Raw genomic sequence first — 21,963 nt, 5'->3', positions numbered from 1 at the left:
GAATTTCAAATTCTATATTTAAAAAGTTAAACCAATTTTTTTATTTTAGAAAGTCAAAATAAAAATTTATTTTATAAATTTTTTTTTAAGTTGATTTAAAAAAAATTTGATATATTTAAAAGGTTTATTGAAGATGCTCTAATAATGTAGATAATTTTTCTTTTTTTCACCAGGAAAGTCCATATTATGAGGAAAGAAAGAGAGAGTTATTTGGTTTTTCTTTAGTTTTTATTTTTTCATCATAAATAAATATTTGAGGTAAGCAATTACTTATAGAGAAACAAAAATTACAAAGAAAAAAATCATAATGTTATAGGATGGTCATTTTCTGATTTTTGTTATTAAATTTATAAGTTTTATTAATTAAATTTGAGTTGTTAATGATAATTTTTTCTATTTGTCATCAATAACATGATAAAACAATAAAATTATTGTTGACATAACAATTACTTATTAATAATATTTATCAATGTATTAATTTATTATTTTAAAATTTTATTTTGAAATTAAATAAAATTAATTTAATTAATATATTATTTATGTCCATATCTTAAAAATGAATACATTGAGTACATTCACATGAGATAGGTAACATAGGTAAACCGAAGAGCATTATACAACCAACTTATGTTTTTATTAGGAATTCCATTCAGGATTACTTTTTTTTTTTATTATTATAATTTGGTAGCACAAACAATATGATAGGCTTAAATATTTCCCAACAATAATAAACTTCCTTCTTTCAAACTTAATCTTCCTTATCAATTATATTTGAATGGGTAACAGCGAGACAATCTAGTGGGTTACTGTTGGTGATAATCCTAAATAATTAGGGGGAAAAAATTGGTGAAGAAGGATTAAAAAGAAAGATGGTATTCTAAAAATTAGATAATAACGGGTTAAAAAAAAAAACAGAAAAATTGTTTCAAATTTACATGAAAGCGCACCACGATCGCAGCACCAAAATTCGACGATGCTGAAAAGGCTTTAAAGGCTCCTTTGTACGTACACCATGCCATGCTCTTTCGTCTTTTATACATGTAAGTACACCACTAGTGTAGCAAGAGAGGACCGAAAAACGGACCGTGAGTCCGTCACCAAATTTATTTCAAATTGAGTTGGGGCTCCGACTCAAACCCGTTTTATACGGAGGCAATCACCAGCCTACTCAAGCCTCGACAACTGCTTTCTCTCCACGGCATTTTCTTATTCCTTCCTCAGCTCTCATACTCGCTCTGTGTTCTCGTCGGAGCTCCGATTATGCGAAAATGGATCAACAACCACAGAGATCATCTTCAACTTCCAGGGCTTACCAGTTCCATCCGGGTCGAGCTGCTATCGTCAATCTCTTTGACCTCTACTTGGGGGTATTTCTTCCACTTGCCTCTCTTTTTCTTTTCCATTTTTTTATTTTATTTTATTTTTTGCTTATATAATTTTGTTTGAATTCAATTTTTTTTTTAAATTAATCAGTTATTTAATTTGTTTATCGCAGCGAAGTAGCTGCCAAAAACCTGAAGATTTAGTTCAACCCCCGTAAGTTTGTTTCTGAATTGCCTTAATTTGAATAAGTTTGAGAACTTTTTTTTTTTTTTTCTTTTGCTTTCTAAGATGATTTTTAAGTTGGATTCATTTTAGCTGTGGTAAAGTTTGTTGTTCCTCAAAATCAAGTTATATATATATATATATATATATATAAGCTTCATCATGTTTCTGCTGGTAATGATATAATTTGTAGTTCAATGGAGTTCTTATTTTATTTCACATGGTAGGACTCGCTTCTTATCAGCGTAAGCTTTGAAGGGTTGGTGGTGGTATTTTTGGTCATAGCCTAATAGTGTCTTATGCTGTTACGTTGAAGTCTTATTGCTGATTGTATGATTAGTTCTCAACTGCATACTAATCTGATATCATATATATTGAATTAATATATTTTCAGAAACAAGACGCAGAAGCGTGTGACTGCTTTTAACAGAGAATTACCACCTCGAAATGAGCAGTTCCTTTTAGATTTTGAGCAAATTCAGAGTCAGTTTGCTGTAAGTTAATCGGACTAATTTTTAGTATCATATGTTTCTTCACTATTATGTCTTTTGTTGAATCTCCTTTGCTTTTGTTTTATTTGAATAAATAATTGGTTGTTTTGGCGATCACCTTGTTATGAATTATGGTTGTTTTTACATTAGTAAGATGATGCTTTTTTTCATTTTTAATTTTTTAATTTTTTACTTTTCAGGACCAAGAACAATTACGTGCTGTGACAGAATCAGTTCTTATATCCTTGGTTGTGCAGTGTAGTGGTCATGCACCACGGGCAGAATTCCTTCTCTTTGCTTTGCGTAGCTTGTTCAGTGTTGGTTATATCAACTGGGACACTTTTTTGCCATCGCTTCTTTCTTCAGTCTCCAATGCAGAAATGTCGGTCGGTCAAGGGAGTCAAACGATCCCTGCTGTTTCGTCACAGCCTGGGATTCTTCCCTCTTCAAATGCAATTCCCAATTCTTCTAATTTTCAATCTTCAAATCCTGCCTCTCCAATTCCTTCGATACATGGTATTGGGTCCCCTGCCCAATCAGCTATTGAATCATCACCTTGCACAGCCTTGTCACCTATCAAATCATCTGATATATCCTGCACGGTACAATCTACGAGGGTGAATTCATCTATTAGAGATAATGCAATAAGCAGTCTACGCCAACTGTGTTGCAAGATTATTTTAACTGGCCTTGAATCTAATTTAAAACCAGTGACTCATGCTGAGATTTTTTCCCATATGCTGAATTGGCTGGTTAACTGGGACCAGAGACAGCAGGGAATTGATGAATCTGATGGTGCAAAATCCTGCAGACCTGACAAGGCTTTAATTGAGTGGCTGCACAGCTGTTTGGATGTGGTTTGGCTTTTGGTTGAGGAGGAGAAGTGCCGAGTACCCTTTTATGAATTACTGCGCAGTGGCTTGCAGTTTCTGGAGAACATACCTGATGATGAAGCGTTATTTACAATTATCTTGGAGATCCATAGGAGGCGTGATATGATGGCTATGCACATGCAGATGTTAGATCAACACCTTCATTGCCCTACATTTGGAACACATCGCATTTTCTCTCAGACTGCTCCCAATATTTCAGGTGAAGCAGTAGCAAGCTTGCGATATTCACCAATCACCTATCCAAGTGTCCTTGGAGAACCATTGCATGGAGAGGTGATGAAATTACTCTAAGAATTCACCTTGGAAATGTGATATACGTCATATCAATGAAATAAGTTAGCATTGTTGCACTAACAATAAAGATGTTATTGGCTTTATAATTTGTCAGGTAGCAGCACATGAACATGCAATATAGAATTTAAACATGCTATATCCACATGATAATGTTACAATTTGTGTATCCACCTGATCTCGGTGCCTTTTTATTGTAATGGCCTAAATTTGAGATCTTTTATTAGAAGTACAGTGCTGCAGGTGCTAAAGGATAGGGTTTAAGTTTGAAAGACGGCTTTTGTAATACATAATCTCCCTTGTATTAGTGTTATACAGTCTTTGCTTTTGGAAAATTTGCATGCATTGGCAATATAGACCAGAGCATTGCATAATGTTAAGTCATGCTTGATTGTGCTGGAGTTTATTAAATTTCTTAATCTTTGACTAGTTTCTGGAAGACTGGAATAAGGAAATTGCAAATCTAAATTATGAGGAAAAAGCATTTAAAATAAAGATAACTGCTAACATTTGTAGTATTTTCTTTTTCAGCTACCACTGTGTTTGCTTCAGTAAATTAGTAAAATTGGTCATTCCTAAGATTTAATTACCTAGGCAGCAATAAATCCTTCTATGTGTGTGGTAAGAATATGCAACGGGATTTTTTCAATTGTTCTCACTTTGCATCTTGTTCCTGGTGTATGTGGGGAATATTTTATAGTTTAGTTAGTATGGCATATTTCTGAATTAGTTCTTTTGACTTTTTAATTTAAGCTTGCTGTTTGTTCAATCATAAAATTGGTCTCTTTTTGCTGGTATAGGATCTTGCAACATCTATTCAAAAAGGAAGTTTGGATTGGGAACGAGCTCTTCGTTGTATAAGACATGCTCTTCGGACTACTCCATCTCCTGAATGGTGGAAGCGTGTGCTGCTTGTTGCTCCTTGCTATAGGTCCCCATCTCAAGGCCCTACTCCTGGTGCTGTTTTTACTTCTGAAATGATTTGTGAGGCAACAATTGACAGAATCATTGAGCTCTTGAAGTTGACAAATTCAGGCAATAACATCTCCCTTGTCACTTGATTGCACTTTTAATTTATTCATACAAATGTGGGCAAGGATTAACCAATGATATTTTGATAATGGTCTGGTAATTGTGAGCTATGGTACTAGTACCTTTTCTTGCGAGTAATATGCATTAGCTTGTTGTTTTCTTCTTAAAATTCACTCATATGAAAGCATTCTAGAGTACCAAGACTTAAGTAACATTTCAATAAGGAAACTGTTGAAGTTGTTACTACAAGCTAGCAAGCTAGCTGGAACATAATTTACAGGTCATTTTTCAGTCATATATGAAATTTTCTACTATCTGAAAGCATAATATGATCTGCTTATTCTAGCGGCTGCTTCTTGTTGATTGTTGGAAATATCTCGCTCTTCATATTTTCAATAAGCTGATCACTCAATACTTGTTTCTTGCAGAGATTAATTGCTGGCAAGAGTGGCTTGTCTTTTCAGATATATTCTTTTTTCTTATAAAAAGTGGGTGTATTGATTTTGTTGATTTTGTGGACAAGCTAGTTTCACGCCTTACAGAGGGTGATCACCATATTCTTAGGACAAATCATGTGACTTGGCTATTAGCACAAATTATTCGGGTTGAGCTTGTGATGAATGCTCTGAAACAAGATGCTAGAAAGGTTGTTTTTCAAATGCAAAATTCCATTGACTTTCTACTGCTAACATGTAATTGTACTTTTCTTCTTCGCTTCATAGACATTAGTCATTCTTTTGTTTTTTTATCCATGGAAGATACTTTACTAATTGCACTAGCTAAATGAGGGATTATTGCAATATGTTTCTTGAAGCAGATATTTCTTTTAAAATGGTTTATGAGTAATTATATTTTTTGTGGTTTAGGAAATTATTTAACTTCATAAACTTGAACTTTAGCATTGCATCATTGCTGATAGGTGGAGACAACCAGAAAGATTCTATCATTTCATAGAGAAGATAGAAGCTCTGATCCTAATAGTCCTCAAGGTATCCTGCTTGATTTTATAAGCAGCTGTCAAAATTTACGTATATGGTCATTGAACACATCTACCAGAGAATATCTAAATAATGAGCAGCTTCAGAAAGGAAAGCAAATAGATGAATGGTGGAGGCAGGCAACTAAAGGTACATGTCAATACTCATTTTTGTGTTTCAGAGTTGATTTTATAGATAAATCGACTATTTGGTCATGCAAATAGAAACTACCAAGCTCAATAAAGAAAGAAAGAAAGAAACAATTACTGTTATGAATTTCGGGTATATGTATTAGGTCTATTTATAATGTATATTGCCATCATATGTTGTCTAATGTCTTGTCTGTAGTCTATTTCATGGGGAAATGTTTCTTACTTTGTAGGTAGTCTTGCATGTAAGTTCATGCCTTCTCTGAATTATGATAGTTGTTGACTTGTATGAAAAATGAAGATGTTCTAATTTCTAAGCTTGTAACCATATTATAATAGACTTTTATTAGACTGAAGTGACAGCAGTCACTTACTGAGATTTCAGAATTCAAGAAAAGGAATGATTACATAGTTTATTTATTGGGCCACATTCAATCGTTCTAATTAAGTTTGTTACTTAGCTCATATACATAGTTTAGTGCACAAAATATAGCATTACTTGTTTAAATTTTTTACATGGTTCCATCCATGAGACATGACTATAGTAATTATCTGACCTGCTGTTATTGTATGCAACAGATGGTTTGCCCCTATATTTTTTTAACAAATACCAGTTTTTCTTCCATTTCAGGGGATCAAATGCTGGATTATATGAATATGGATGATAGGTCAATTGGGATGTTTTGGGTTGTGTCTTATACCATGGCACAGCCAGCTAATGAAACAGTAATGAATTGGTTGTCCCCTGGTAAAGTTATGGAAGCGGCAGGATCGAACCTACCGTCAAACGAGAGCTTGATGGTTATGAGGGAAGTAAGTCCACTACCAATGTCACTGTTATCTGGCTTTTCAATGAACCTATGTTTGAAGCTCGCATATCAAATGGAGGAATCATTATTCTCTGGGCAGGTAAATTTATTTCTAGCTTAACCTGGCAGTTGTAGCGCGGAATAGGCCATAAATGGTTGTGCATGATACATAAATTTCTGGATTAGGTTCACATAAGAAAGTGAAAGGACAAAAAAGGAAAAAAAAAGGAGAGCTATTTGGTATTTTAACTATCTCATTGAAAATAGTAATACTTAATCGAAGGAAATGAAGGAGTATAGAGTTCACGGTTAAGGTTTTAATACTAATAAATGGATTGCTTTGTGCTGGAACTGGAATGTATTGATAGGAGATCAAAATATCTCTGCAACATTTTTAATTAACATAGTGTCAGAAGCTTGAGCTACCTGTTTAATTAGGCCTTGATACTTTCTATCTATCTCAAAACTTAAGATGTTACAAGGTGGGTCCAATTTATGTCAAGCTGACACAAAAATACAACACTTTAGTATTTTATCTGTCATAATTTTGTTTTTAATTTGTTTAGTTTAATGATATATTATAAATAAACTAAAATAAAGGTCACTGAGCCATTGACACCACCTGAATGGGAAGATGCTTCAGACATCATAGAGTGGCAGTTGATTCGAATGCTTACTTTCATTCCTTCTGAGTATGTCAATGTATAATTTTGAACAAAAAACACCCAGTTGTAAGTAGTTAAGCTAGGTACCTGTCACTCAAGATCCACTAAAATTGACCAAAACCAATTATGCCCGGTAAGGAAAAGCATAAATCAAACTCACCAGCACTCGGGCGAAATACATTGCAGTGATTATCTGCAAGGTGTTTCCGTATTTCCATTACTTTTAAGTTACTTCTCATTACCAAATGCTTTATACTATATTCTCTGAAATAAGTGGACTAGATGCATTTTTTTTAAATTTTTTTTTTTCACTTATTTGCAGGCTCTAGTGTCTGGGGATTTTAGTTTTAGTCTAAAATTTGGAGCATCTTTTGATATTCATTTTGGTTCTTTGAAGCAGGTAGTGCCTAGCATTGCAATGGCTGAAACTTATTCACGGTTGCTTCTCATTGCACCTCATTCCTTGTTTCGTTCTCATTTCAATGTAATTTTCTTTACTTCCAAAATTTCCATTATTCCTGCTATTATTCTCATTTTTATAATTCGTAATTGAGTGTTCAACATGGTAGCTTATTAAACATGAATAAAATGTATAGAATGGAATTTAGTATCTACCATCCACCACTTCCCAAAGCAAACAAAAAAAGTTTCCTGTGCCATCTTATTTTCTATTTGGATAGGAAGACAAAAATAGGTCACACATAATGGTAGCCTTCTCATACTTGTGAACACCATAACTTTTGTGGGGGCAGAAATTCAATCTTATTTCTCTAATTTGACCAATAGAAACTCTACTTTGGTCCTGCTGGCTCCTTGAAAATAGCCTGAAATATTCAACCATTTTCTTCTCTTTTTGACGATGATGGGCTAAAGCAAGATATTTTTATGAACAATCTTCCTTATATTATAATATTTTATTTTTGATAGCATATAAACGAGGCTGTGACTTATGGAACAATTCCTATCTTTTCATTGGCTGCTCTTGTTCTTGTTTAATGTCTCACTTGTATTTTTAAACTTTTGACTTATCCAACTTATCTAATACTCACAGTGAGGTATTATTACCATTTTAAGTCTTATGTTTAAAGCCCATTACTCTCATTTATTTTATGGAATGAAATATTGGGATGATTTGATTTTTTGTTTATTAATATCATTATAATCTGTCCAAAATGTGCAACTTTAGCATTTGGCACAAAGGAATCCGGCGGTGTTGAGCAAGCCTGGGTTTACTCTTTTGGTGCTTGAAATTCTGAACTATCGTTTGCTTCCACTTTACAGGTGATTATTTATATGACAACAAACTTTTTGCAACTCAATTATATGCTGCAGCAATATAACATGATATTTATTTTTGCGGTATGATCACTTTAGTTAAAAGGGGCAACTTAACATATTTTCTTCTATATAGGTATCAAGGGAAAAGCAAAGCCTTAATGTATGATGTTACAAAAATAGTGTCCGCGCTGAAAGGAAAACGTGGAGATCATCGTGTATTTAGATTGGCTGAAAACTTATGCATGAACCTTATTTTGTCACTGAGAGATTTTTTTGCAGTGAAAAGGGAAGGAAAGGTGGTAAATAGTCTCTAAACTGCAATTGATTCTGTTTATTTATTTTCCTATTGAATTACTTAAATTTCATGGCTTTCTACTTTTGACAGGGCCCAACTGAATTTACAGAAACTTTGAATCGAATAACCATTGTCACTCTTGCAATCATCATTAAAACACGGGGAATTGCTGATGCCGATCACTTGCTTTATCTTCAAACTATGTTAGAACAGATACTTGGAGGTAGTGAACATACATGGTCGGAAAAAACATTGCGTTATTTCCCTTCTATTCTTCGTGATGCCTTGGTCGGACGGATGGATAAGAGGGGCCTTGCAATTCAAAAATGGCAGCAGGTTCCTTACCACACCTTGCCCCAAATTTTATTAATTATTATTATATGATTCTTGTTACATTATTTCTTTCTGACAGGAAAAATTCATATGCTGGAGTTTAAAACTTAGTCAACTTATTGGCTATTTGATTGTATTGTTATATAATAAGGGTAATTCTATTTCCAAATAATTTTAAAATAGAAACTAAGGGTATTTAAATTATATTTTTCACATTCACTTATCAGTTTTTGTTTCTAAAAGGACTGAAAATAAATCAGAAAATATATTCTACACGCTTATTTTCTTTTTGTTTGAATTAGCAACATTTTAAATGTATATATAATCTAAATACCTTAAAAAGGACATTTTGTGTTTAGAACATTTTATGAAGAAAATGAAAATAGGTAATATACAGAGATCTGGAACCTATGCGTCTCTGCATGCTGAGCATGCTTGTGACCTGATTTCAAACTTCACTTTATGCATTTCAAACCAGGATCCTCTCTTGTTAGTCATTTGGTTAAAATTTGTAATGCATATTGGAATTTTGTTTTAGTTGTTTTTCTCATGTTATCCTCCTCCAGGTACTCCTTTGTCTTTACTTTACTTTTTATTTATTTTTTTATTTATTTTTTATTTTCATTGTTCAATTGAAAGGTCATAGAATCTGTATCATGGTTGTCTCTTCACTAAACCTGTCTTCCGTGGCACCCATTTCAAGCAATCATGGTTCTTTTTAAATTGGGCTTATGCACACACACATATGCATATATCTTATATCAATTTTAACTGAAGAACATATCTTTAGATATATCATACTTTTTTTGACAAAATGATACATGTAATATGATATTACTTTTGAACCCTTTTTCTTTTAGTGTGTATTGAGGTTACCAAGTATGCCTTTCTCCACTTTCCTTCCTGTTTGGTTAAAAATTCAGTCATAATATCTGAATATCCACTTCTTTTGCAGGCAGAAACAACTGTGATTAATCAATGTACTCAACTTTTTCTTTCTCCATCAGCTGATCCTACTTATGTGATGACTTATGTCAACCGTAGTTTTCCACAACATCGACAATATCTTTGTGCTGGTGCATGGATACTAATGCAAGGGCGTCCAGAAAATATTAACAGTACAAACTTGGTATGTATCTCTATGTTAACCTGTTGATAATTTGTGAATAATAATTACTGTATGGTTTGTCTGTGTATCCTGTTGTTATTTTCTTAACTGGATTTTATTTTTTTCCTAAGAAACTGTTTTATATTTATAATGTTACTTTGTCAAAAGAATTATGTTTTTCATGATATGGATATAGGCACGTGTCTTGAGAGAGTTTTCACCTGAAGAGGTGACTGCAAATATTTACACTATGGTAGATGTGCTGCTTCACCAAATTCAGTTAGAACTTCAGCATGGACATTCCTTACAGGTTTATAAATTGCCTCTGTAATTTTTCTTTTAAACTTCTATCTATTCTTATGTCTACTATGCTGTTTTCTCAGTTATCAATTGTTTCCTTTTTTAGGATCTTTTGTCGAAAGCTTGTGCAAACCTGGCATTTTTTGTTTGGCCAGATGACTTGCTTCCTTTAGATATTTTGCTTTTGGCACTTATTGACCGTGATGATGATCCCCATGCTTTACATATTGTGGTATGAATACTTAAAACTTTACCGATATTGCAAATTATCTGTTTGTTTAATATCTTTGCAATTTGTTTCCCTTTGAGTCATTAATTACTTATAGGTGCATATTATCCTAACAGTTTTTGTTGCCATCTACATCTTATTGTAGATAGTGTAGCTTCACCTTTAAATTTTATTTATTCTCTTATTTACTGAAACACACCTTGTTCATTGCCAACATTTATCTGTCAATTTGTATGCTCATAAAATTGATGCCCTCGTTAATTTATTTGCCTGGAAGTAAAATATCTTGTGAGAAAAAAAATTAAGTTAAAAATGATTTCTTGGGAAATTTATTTTTCCATCGTCTTGACAGTAGGAAAAAGAACTGTAGAGGTGCACTACAAATGATAACAACAATGGGAACTAGAATTGCTATTCAGGTTGCAGTGATTATGACAAAGGTAATGGTAGAGGTGATATTGAGAGAGAGCTTATAGAGAATGAGATAGTATTTTCCTTAAACATACTCCAAATTTTAAAACCCGAAGTCTTTTCTTGAATTTTTTAGCTGCCCAAGTCTCTTTGGAGATAAATATGTTCCTAGTTTAAGAACTTGTGAGGGGTTATTGTGGAAGAGTGTCATGTAAAATATAAGGAAAATGTTTATTGTTATAAGCACTTGATTATGATACGGCTTATGGGTACGCTTATTAGTGTATACCTTTGGTAACCTGTTGAGATCTATGCATGAGACTGTGTTCTCTTGAATCTTTGTAGTCTTCTCTCTCTCATTTATGTAACATTTGGCCATTTTGGAGTGGCTAATAAAAGCTTGTTTAAGTTCATTTAATGTAGCGGTTATGATATATATATTTGTTTAAGTTTGGCAATTTAAAACCTCTAGACATTGATTCCGTAGTTATTGTAGTCCTCCCTATCTTCCCTTTTGTTTGGGATTATCAAAGACTTGCAGTAATGCTTGGCTATCTTTCATTCAACTTATATATGTACCTGACTGCTGCAAACGGTCATGGTTATTTTTTGTCATATTCTGTTGAATATAATGGAGCTGCTTCTTAAAATCAAAATGGATTTCATCCAACACTTACGTTGTCATGAAGGAAGAAAAATAGTAGGAGGATTCACTGTCTGAACTTTTCTTATATCTTTATCTTGCTCTGCTTATGCAAAAAGAAACATTAATTTTTACTACTATGAGTTTCCTACTTCGTTTTGTTGGAATACTTGTTGATTTAATTATTGTATTTTTATTCCTTATAAATCATTCAATAGAAACAGACTTCTTTTTTGATGGATATACGAGATATTTTTAGTGTTGTAAACTAAGCACATGTACTAAGATTAAATATTTAACGTGCTTCTCTTGATGTGGTAATGGTGAAACTAATATGTTCTGCAGATTAGTCTACTTGATAGGCAAGAACTTCAACAAAGAGTGAAATTCTATTGTAAGAATCGAGGCAGTCCTGAACATTGGCTTCAGACTGGGTTGTTCAATCGAATTGATTTGCAAAAAGCCCTGGGGAATCATCTTTCATGGAAGGACAGGTAACATTTTTTATAACATCCCTTGCCTGGTTGGAGACTGTGTTGTGGTTTCTGTGGTGAGACTAAGCCTGTAATATCTGTACCCAAGATCTGTATCCAATTCCAAACCTGCATAATATAACATTGTGCAGTTATGTATTTGGTACTTAGTAATGTTTGAGACACCTTATTGTTTACCAAATGATGTGACAATATATAAATGGTTGAAAAAATCATATAGACTAGATATTGATAACTGATTAAATGGATAATTGCAACTCAAATACTAGAATAAAAAATATTTCCACATAATTAGCCACCTCATCTGGTAAAAAAATTAGGTAAACAATTTGGTGTCTATAGTGTTACTCCTTTGTATTTCTTGGCACATTTATGTTCCCTTTTGCATATAACTTTCCCTTGAGCTTGTCCGTTTTTATCTACTTTGTTTGGTAACAATTAGAACAGCAAGGCTTTTCCAGCTCAAATCTCTTGACCATATACAATACTTGGAGAGAAAAAGATTACCTATTTGCCCAGTTTGAAGGAGTCTTTTTGAAACTTCTATACATTGCGGATCAAATATATAATATTGGAAATTGTGCAAACTTTAGTGACTCGACTACCTCTGGACCTTTTCTGGTCCCTGTTTGACAGTATGATCTATATGTGCTTATTTGAGTTTATTGTTTGCTTATTAAGCAGGTCTAAAGCAATATGATAATTGGTGTTGTTGGATATGAATCTGCATTGGCACTGACTCTGCCTTTAAATCTACAGGTATCCCACATTCTTTGATGATATTGCGGCGCGTTTGCTTCCAGTCATTCCCTTAATAGTGTATAGACTTATTGAAAATGAAGCTATAGATCCAGCCGACAGAGTTCTGGCCATGTACTCACAATTTCTTGCTTACCACCCCCTAAGATTTTCATTTGTTCGTGACATACTTGCATATTTTTATGGCCATCTTCCTGGAAAGCTTATTGTCCGAATATTGAATATACTTGATCTTAGCAAGGTAAAGATTGTTATTTTGGTTATGTATAATATCGCTTTTTCTTCATTTACTCTATTGACTTTAAATTTATTTCAGATCCCATTTTCTGAGTCATTCCCGCAGCACATTAGTTCATCAAATCCTGTAGTGTGTCCACCACTTGACTATTTTGCAACTCTTTTATTGGGACTCGTAAATAATGTTATACCATCATTACATAACAACTCAAAATTTGGTGATGCTTCAAATAGTTCACTGCGTGCTCCACCCAACAAGTCTCCAACGACATCTCAGTCTGGGCAATCAAATGCTTCTGATGGCCAAAAAGCATTCTATCAGATTCAGGATCCTGGCACTTACACTCAGCTGGTTCTGGAAACAGCAGTCATTGAAATACTCTCTCTCCCTGTATCTGCATTTCAGATTGTATCATCACTGGTTCAAATTGTTGTTAACATACAAACTACAATAATCCAATCCAGCAATGGCCCGCATGGAGCTTCAAATGGTGTTGGGCAAGGTTCAGTATTACCAACATCACCCTCAGGAGGAAGCACAGACTCTATGAGTGCAGGCAGATCCACTTCTTCAGTTTCTGGAGTAAATACATCCAGCTTTTTTTCGAGAAGCGGTTATTCTTGCCAACAACTTTCTTGCTTAATGATCCAAGCTTGTGGTCTTCTACTAGCTCAGCTGCCTCCTGATTTCCACTCGCAACTTTATATAGAGGCATCCCGAATAATAAAAGAAACTTGGTGGCTCACTGATGGGAAAAGTTTACTAGGGGAATTAGATTCTGCTGTTGGCTATGCTTTATTGGATCCAACATGGGCTGCTCAAGATAACACCTCAACAGCCATTGGTATGCCATAACATACAGTCGCTATTTCTTTCGTCATGTCTGAGATTATTTGTTCTTGAAATATGCAAAATGTCCAAATCTCCTCTGTTGAAAGATTCTCCATTTTCCCACATGTCACTTAAAATCTTAATTCCTGGGCATGGCAATTATTTACATGGTTATTAAATAGTAGTCTAAAGAGTATTCTAAATTGATAGAACTTAAACCACCTTTTTCTTAATTAATATTTATTTTAACCTACATTACATTTTGCTTGCATATGCATGTTCCTGACTGGAAATTTTTCTTGCTTTTCCAGGTAACATAGTTTCCCTGCTCCATTCCTTTTTCAGTAACCTTCCACAGGAATGGCTAGAGGGGACTCATGCCATCATCAAACATCTACGGCCAGTGACATCAGTCGCAATGTTGAGAATAGCATTCCGTATAATGGGTCCATTACTCCCAAGACTTGCCAATGCTCATACACTTTTCAGCAAGGTGATTCATTTATTCATAATATTGTTTTTGTGGAAACCGGTAGGTTCATATAATACCCAGCCGTCAATTATATATATATACATAAGAGGTAATAAGCCTCCCTTATATACAATTAGGTTACAGTTAGTTTGAGAGAAAAAAAGGAAACTAACTCCTGATTTATAGCTAGCTACAAATCAGCAACTAATTTTATCATACAAAGATTACACATATTTCCAAAAATAGAATTTTCCTATTTCCAACAGTTTTATGCATTCTAAGCAAACTATAATGAAATGAATATCCTAGAGTTGTCATCTTATATACTTGATTTTCTTATTTCTTTCTCCTTTTGGAACGTTTTAATTTTGAGGAACACAATTCCTCAATGGTTGCACTAAACATTCTTCTTGAGTTTCTTATAGTGACTAGAAGAAGCTTACACTGTGATTGTTAGAACTTCTTTGGTTTTGGCAGTGACAGAACAAATATTTTAGATAGAACTCTACTATTGTAGCAATATCTATGCCAAATTATTATCTTTCCTCTCATAATTTACTTTCTTTAAATTTCTGGGATTTCTATTTTAAAAAGAAAAGAAGGTTGTTTTTTAATGTTTTCTGCAAATTTTTTTTATTTTTATTTTTTCCCAGTCTGGAAACTGTTTGAGATTGGTTCTTGAGAAAGCTATAAAATTTTCTTTCTAGTTTCTATTTGTTTTACATTCTTTTGTTTACTCCCTGAATTATTGATGTTAGAATTATTATCTCACTTAAGGTGAAGGTCAGTCTAGCAAGGAACTCTGCATATATTTCGACTTAGGGCTCAGATAGGGTTTACTTGGCTGTTTAATGTAAAATATGATTTTCATTCTAAAAGACAAAAAGAAGTAAGATGTGTTTTTGGTAATTTTTGGATTTCGAGTCTACCCATTCTATTCTTCCTCTCCAATCATTCCCAAAGATGGCTGATGGAGTCTACCCATTTTTAAACCCACGACCATGGGCACCACCAATCCCATCCCCAATGCTACTTCCTCCACATTAAGCTACAAGATGGCTGATGGAGTCTACCCATCTTTAAACCTACCACCAGGGGCACAACCAACCCCACCCCCAATGCTACTTCCTTCACATTAAGCTACATATAATGTGGGGAAAACACTGGGACCATTATGATGAAAAAAGAAAAAAAAATGCAAATGGACTTTTCTGCTTTAAAATTTTTGACCGTTCTGGTTGGCTAGATGCTTATCAGATTAAAGAAAAACTAGGTAATCATCGCATTGTTTGAGATGCATCATGTGCCATACATACTGTGTTTATATTCAATATATTGTGCATGTCATTTTACCCATGATTCTGAGAATAATTCTTCTGGTTCTAGTTGACGTGCATAATTTCTTGGGCATTTATACCTTGTCAGATGATCCATTTGTCCAAGCATTGCAACTGTTGAACACGCCATGCTCTTAATATGTATCTCTACACTATGGAAGTCAGTTTTCTCGTGTATAATCTTTTGTGGCTTTGTTTCCAGACCCTTTCATTACTTTTGAGTACAATGGTGGATGTCTTTGGGAAGAACTCACAGCAATCAACTCCTGTTGAACCATCAGATATTGCAGATCTTATCGACTTCCTGTGAGTGCTTGTAACATTTCTTTTGTGCATGGTGTGATATACTATTTCATATGCTAACTAAAGAGACTTATCTATTGAGACCCAATTGTTTTACAGTCATCATGTTGTCCACTATGAGGGGCAGGGAGGGCCCGTGCAGGCGAACAGCAAGCCTCGGGCAGAGGTTTTGGCTCTCTGTGGAAGAGTGTTGGAAAATCTACGACCCGACATACAGCACCTTCTTTCCCACCTGAAGCCTGATATAAGTTCTTCTATCTATGCTTCTACTCATCCTAAGCTGGTCCAGAATCCATCATAATCTTAGCCTTACAAAGCTGTTCTTCTAATCTTCCATCTGTTCTTGATTGCTTCTACTCATCCGAAGCTGCTATAGAGTTCATCAAGATCTATATCCTTTATTTGATCTATTAGATGGTTCTATATTACTGATAACAAAGTATTTACTTTGGTTCTTCCTGCCATGTTTTTGGTTGGACAATACAGGCTTCTATAAACACAAGAAAATGAAAGGATGACTAATATCGTGTCTCACACCTTGTTAAACTGATAGTCTTCCTAGCTCATCTTGCTTGCTGCGCGGTTCTCTCTTTTCCAAAGCCCAGTTACTTTGTGCTTAGTGGTGTTCCAGCGGTGTTAACTCGTATCTGACTTGAGTCCTTAGGGAAATTATAGGCACTTACAAAATGTATGTCACTATTTCATCATTACTACCATCTTGTTGCTGGACATTTTGTTTTAGTTTTGTTTAGAAGGCAATTGGAACCGTACTGATTTGTAAAGTTAACTCCACATGTCAGGGGCTGCAATGAACCGGCCATGTATCAGCATGTTTGCCATTTTAACATTGACATGGTGTATAAATTTAGAATTCAAGTATCAATCTTATATAATATATTGTAAATCATGAAAACCTTCTGCAAATTCTTTGGGATGTACCGGATTGACTGGTGGCATACTCAGGTTGTCATATCGCACAGTTTCAATGCATGCAGTCATTGTATTGTTATACATTGAGCGTAAGGTGTGAACCTGGAAGACCGCAAAAACTTAAGCAAGGGAAACATGACTGGTTTCCATGCACCATAGCTGTAATAATTTTATGTAACTTATAGATAATCTTCGTTATTAATTATACTTGAATACATTAAGTTTGTGTGATTATAGAATATATATTAAGGTTTATAAAATTATAGAAATTACGTATAAACTTAGCAAAGTGAGTACGCTTCTTCATGTATAGCGTCATACAGAACCTGAGTCTGGTAAAATTGACGGTATTCTTGGGTGCTGGTAATATTTTGTACAACAATTATTTTATAAAATACTTTCGTAAAATGAAAATAAAAGTCCTGCATGCGACTGGCATGTATATATAATTACAATAATTAGAAATTTTATTTTAAAAAATAAACATTGTCCATATCTTTCTTATATATCTGTTTCCAAGCTTTTCCAAGTTAAGTGAAAGAAATGTTTTCAAAATTTATCTATATTTTTATAAAATATAACCTTTTTTTTATAAATATACATATATATATATATATATATATTTATATATATGTATGTGTTTATCAAATGTATTTTTTCTTATTTTTTAAAATTTATAAAGTGAAAAAAATTGTTTTACAAACACACCCTCTTATATTTATTGTTTGAGAAACCGAATTGTGAATATTTTTATTTATTTACTCTGTCATCTATACTATTTAATAAATAAAACATAAAAAAAATTTATTACTTTTAAATCCTTTTACAAGACAAAGCCAACATTTATCCAACGTAGATAGCGAAACCAATTTTTAGGCTTTTTTTTGTTTTTTTTTTGGGTATTGTGATTTTCGAGAACTTTATGTAATGCAGGAAAATTAAAAATAAAAATAAACCCGGAAGATTCACACCAAAATTTTACCGCCAAACAAACGAACCTCTTAATTTTACGTAAAGCGCTCCATAACAGTAGCGGCGCATCAGGGAAAAATAAATAAATAAAAAAATAAAATTTAAAATTAGACGAAGAAGCTGAGAAGAAAGGCTTTTTGAAAGTTCCTCCTACAGCTGCTTTTAACATGCAGTTGTACGATACCAGTATCTCGCGGAAGCGAACCTGAAACGGGTACTAATTTATATTTTTCTTCAATTGATCCGGGGCTCCGACTCAACGCCATTCTTCTTTCTCTTTCATTTCTCAGTTCTTTTCTACTTGCTCTTTTTTTTTTAACTTGTCGGAGCTCTTAATATGCGAAAATGGATCAGCAACCTCAAAGATCGTCTTCAACTTCCAGGGCTTACCAGTTCCATCCAGGTCGAGCTGCTATCGTCAATCTCTTTGACCTCTACTTAGGAGCATTTCTTTTTGCATTCGGCTTTTTTTTTTTTTTTTTAATTGTAAATTTTAAATATTATTATTTTATTTATTTATTTGCAGCGAAGTAGCCACCAAAAGTCTGAAGATTCAATTCAACCTCCGTAAGTTTGTTTGTGTATCATTTTCCTTAATTTCTTTGGTTGGTCTCGTGCTTTCTTGCAAATGTGGGAATCATTTTAGTCGTGGTAAAGTTTTTATATGTTAGCTTGCAATCTTTCTCTTTTTTATTTTTTATTTTTTATTTTTTGATATTCCTCAAAATCGAGTTTCTTCGATTTTTAATGTTTATTTATTTTTATGCATCTTCTAACTAATATGATTGAGCATGGCTTTGCTGCTCACTGCCGATAGGAGTTAGTCCAATAGCTAAGGATGGAGCCATAAAATACAATTACAAAAAATAAAAAAATATACGTACATATATGTATATATATATATATATATAGTTTGTTAATGGTGCAGACGGCATGACGTTCGTGCCGTAAAATTCTTTTATATATATATATATATACACATATAATTTTGATATACGTTCTTTTTTGTAGTTTTAAATCATTAACTGAGATGACAGATAACACTTGCCACATAACATAGTTCATATATATATATATATAATATTATGTGCAATTAGTGACCTGATAATATTATGCTTAATGCTGAATCAGATCAACCTTTAGATTTAAATTTTTTGAAAAAAAAAAATAGCAATTTCAACAGTTATGATTGGTGACCTGAGTATAATATAGATCAACCTGATAACATATTTGTTGCATATTTGTATGTGTGTGTATATATAACTGACATAAGTAGTAGTCCATTGAAATTTTATTGTTTATTTATGTGAACTCTAAATTGTATGTGACTATGGGCTTGATATACATATGCATGGTTGGATGCATAATTTTTCTCCAGTGCATGAATGCTGGACAAATTTTTGTCCAGGACAAAACGTATCCTCTAAGGATACGCATGTAAATAAATATACGCCTGTGCAACAATTTGTCCAGGATTCCTGCATGAGAGAACGACTAGTTGGATGCAATTCCTAAAGCATAAGCTTTTAGGGTTCATTTGTAATTTACTCATACCCTATTTGTCTAACTGGTCTTGCATAAGCTTTTAGTATTAATGGCAACCTAACAATTATTTTTTTATTTATTTTTTTGCTAAGAGGCAACCTAACAATTTATGGTTGTGTTTTTATGCTGTTTATTATTGATTGTTTGATTAGTTCTCAACTGCATCACTGATATCATATATTTTGCAACCACCAGTTTTCAGAAAAAAGGCAGAGAAGCGTGTGATTGCTTTTAACAGAGAACTACCTCCTGAAAATGAGCAATTCCTTTTGGTTTTTGAGGAAATTCAGAGTCAGTTTGCTGTAAGCTAATTGGACTAACTTTTAGTATCATATGCTTTCTTTCCTATTATGTCTCTTATTATTTTCCTTTGCTTATGTTTTATTCACTCGAATCTTCAGTGGCTTGTCATTCACCTTGTTATGGATTACAGTTATTTTTACTTTTGTTTGATGATACTGTTTTGCACTTTTCAGGACCAAGAACAATTACGTGCGGTGACAGAATCTGTTCTGATATCTCTGGTTGTGCAGTGTAGTGGCCACGCACCAAGGGCAGAATTCCTTCTCTTTGCTCTACATAGCTTGTGCACCGTTGGTTGTATTAACTGGGACACTTTTTCGCCAACACTTCTTTCTTCGGTCTTCACTGCAGAAATGTCAATTGTGCAATGGAGTCAAACAATCCCTGCTGTCTCGTCACAGCCTGGGATTCTTTCATCTTCAAATGCAATTCCCAATTCTTCTAATTTTCAATCTTCAAATCCTGCTTATCCAATTCCTTCAATACATGCTATCGGGTCCCCAGCTCATTCACCTATTGAACCATCATCTTGTGCAGACTTCTCACCTGTTAAATCATCTGATATATCCTGTGCAGAGCAATCTACTACAGGGGTGAATTCATCTATAAGAGATAATGCAATAAGCAGTCTCCGCCAACTTTGTTGCAAGATTATTTTAACCGGTCTTGAATTTAATTTAGAACCAGTGACTCATGCTGAGATTTTTTCCCATATGCTGAATTGGCTGGTTAATTGGGACCAGAGACAGCAGGGAATCGATGAATCTGACGGTGCAAAATCCTGCAGACCTGACAAGGCTTTAATCAAGTGGCTGCACAGCTGTTAGGATGTGATTTGGCTTTTGGTTGAGGAGGAGAAGTGCTGAGTACCCTTTTATGAATTACTGTGCAGTGGTTTGCAGTTTCTGGAGCTTACACCTGATGATGAAGCCTTATTTACAATTATCTTGGAGATGCATAGGAGGCGGGATATGATGGCTATGTACATGCAGATGTTAGATCAACACCTTCATTGCCCTACATTTGGAACACATCAGATTTTCCCTCAGACTACTCCTCATATTTCAGGTGAAGCAGTAGCAAGCTTACGCTATTCACCAATCACCTAACGAAGTGTCCTTGGAGAACCATTGCACGGAGAGGTGATAAAATTACTCTTAAAGCTTGTTGCGTGTATGTGTTTTAATACCTGGCTTTGTATATCTGGAATAGATTATGATGTCATCTTGCTTTTTGTTTGACTTAATAAAAACGTAAAAAGAAAAAGAAATGTTCTGCTACTTGATGAATGATATGTATTTCTTTAATTTTCCTTCTACATTAATTCTGTTAGTTCTACAAATGGTCTCTTCGTTTTTTATTTTTTTTTCCCCCGGTACCTTTTCTTTTGTTTGTTTGAGTTTATATGTTATATTGTATGATGTTTTCCTAGAAGATGCTTCTTATATTTTGATATTGGGTTTACTTTCATACTGTTCTATGTGTTTGTCTTGACATGTATATGTCATATTTGAATGAGTTATTTCCCGGTGGCGATGTGGCATCCTTTGCCTTGTCATGGAACGCAACTACTCAGAATTCATTTACTTTCCAGTTATAGTGGAATTATTTATCGATCAAAAGACTACCATGCTTGTAGCATATCACGGGTTGGTCTTTTTTCGCTGGTTTAGGATCTTGCAACATCTATTCAAAAAGGAAGTTTGGATTGGGAGAGAGCCATTCGTTGTATAAGGCATGCTCTTCAGACTACTCCATCTCCTGAATGGTGGAAGCGTGTGCTGCTTGTTGCTCGTTGCCATAAGTCTCCTTCTCAAGGGCCTGCTGCTGGGCTGTTTTTAACTTCTGAAATGGTGAGGCAACAATTGATAGAATTATTGAGCTATTGAAGTTAACAACTTCAGGCAATAATATCATCCTTGTCACTAGTTTAGACTGTTAACTTGTCCCTACATATTACTTTTTCTCCTGAGTAATATGAACTAATGTTGTTCTCTTTTTAGAATGCATTAGTGTTAAAGCCTTTTTTAGTGCCAAGACTTGAGTGTTATAACATTTCAATAAGTAAACAAATAATATTACCAAAAAAAAATAATAACAATAAATAATAATATGTAAAAATATTAAAGTTTCCGTATACAAGCTAGCGAACTTGCTGGAACATAAATAGGTGAGGTTTGCCCAGTGGTAAGCATCCTTAAGGTTGTGATTTTGAGTCATGCCCCCCTCCCCTACCCACTCCTCTCTTTCTCAAACACAAAAAAGTAAAAAATAAAAAAAAGTTGTTGGAACATAATTTGCAGGTCATTTTACTGTCATAAATTGAATGC

General features: G+C 33.9%; 1 protein-coding gene and 1 pseudogene across 2 annotated transcripts; both read left to right on the top strand.

Annotated features, from left to right (window-relative positions):
* The first annotated feature begins 903 nt into the window (after positions 1-903).
* On the top strand, positions 904-16,790 carry LOC107429271 (mediator of RNA polymerase II transcription subunit 23). Of its 2 annotated transcripts, none has more exons than XM_016039924.4 (21): positions 904-1,367; positions 1,496-1,536; positions 1,940-2,039; positions 2,237-3,202; positions 4,021-4,255; positions 4,681-4,898; positions 5,172-5,379; positions 6,010-6,287; positions 7,253-7,336; positions 8,039-8,133; positions 8,264-8,429; positions 8,516-8,761; positions 9,714-9,887; positions 10,063-10,176; positions 10,273-10,398; positions 11,795-11,943; positions 12,703-12,943; positions 13,019-13,784; positions 14,083-14,264; positions 15,783-15,886; positions 15,983-16,790. In XM_016039924.4, exons 1-21 carry the CDS (start codon positions 1,269-1,271, stop codon positions 16,182-16,184), a joined length of 4,794 nt encoding a protein of 1,597 aa, XP_015895410.1. In that variant the 5' UTR covers positions 904-1,268; the 3' UTR covers positions 16,185-16,790. The 2 variants fall into 2 exon arrangements, with proteins under 2 accessions (XP_015895410.1, XP_015895411.1); XM_016039925.4 differs by having other exon boundaries at positions 905-1,367; positions 8,264-8,426.
* A 1,074-nt stretch (positions 16,791-17,864) lies between these two features.
* LOC107429272 (mediator of RNA polymerase II transcription subunit 23-like) overlaps positions 17,865-21,963 on the top strand; it is a 13,949-nt pseudogene continuing 9,850 nt past the window's right edge.

Source organism: Ziziphus jujuba, chromosome 12 (assembly GCF_031755915.1).
Source record: "Ziziphus jujuba cultivar Dongzao chromosome 12, ASM3175591v1".
In the NCBI taxonomy this organism is placed as follows: domain Eukaryota; kingdom Viridiplantae; phylum Streptophyta; class Magnoliopsida; order Rosales; family Rhamnaceae; genus Ziziphus; species Ziziphus jujuba.
This window is presented reverse-complemented; position numbering and strand designations above follow the sequence as displayed.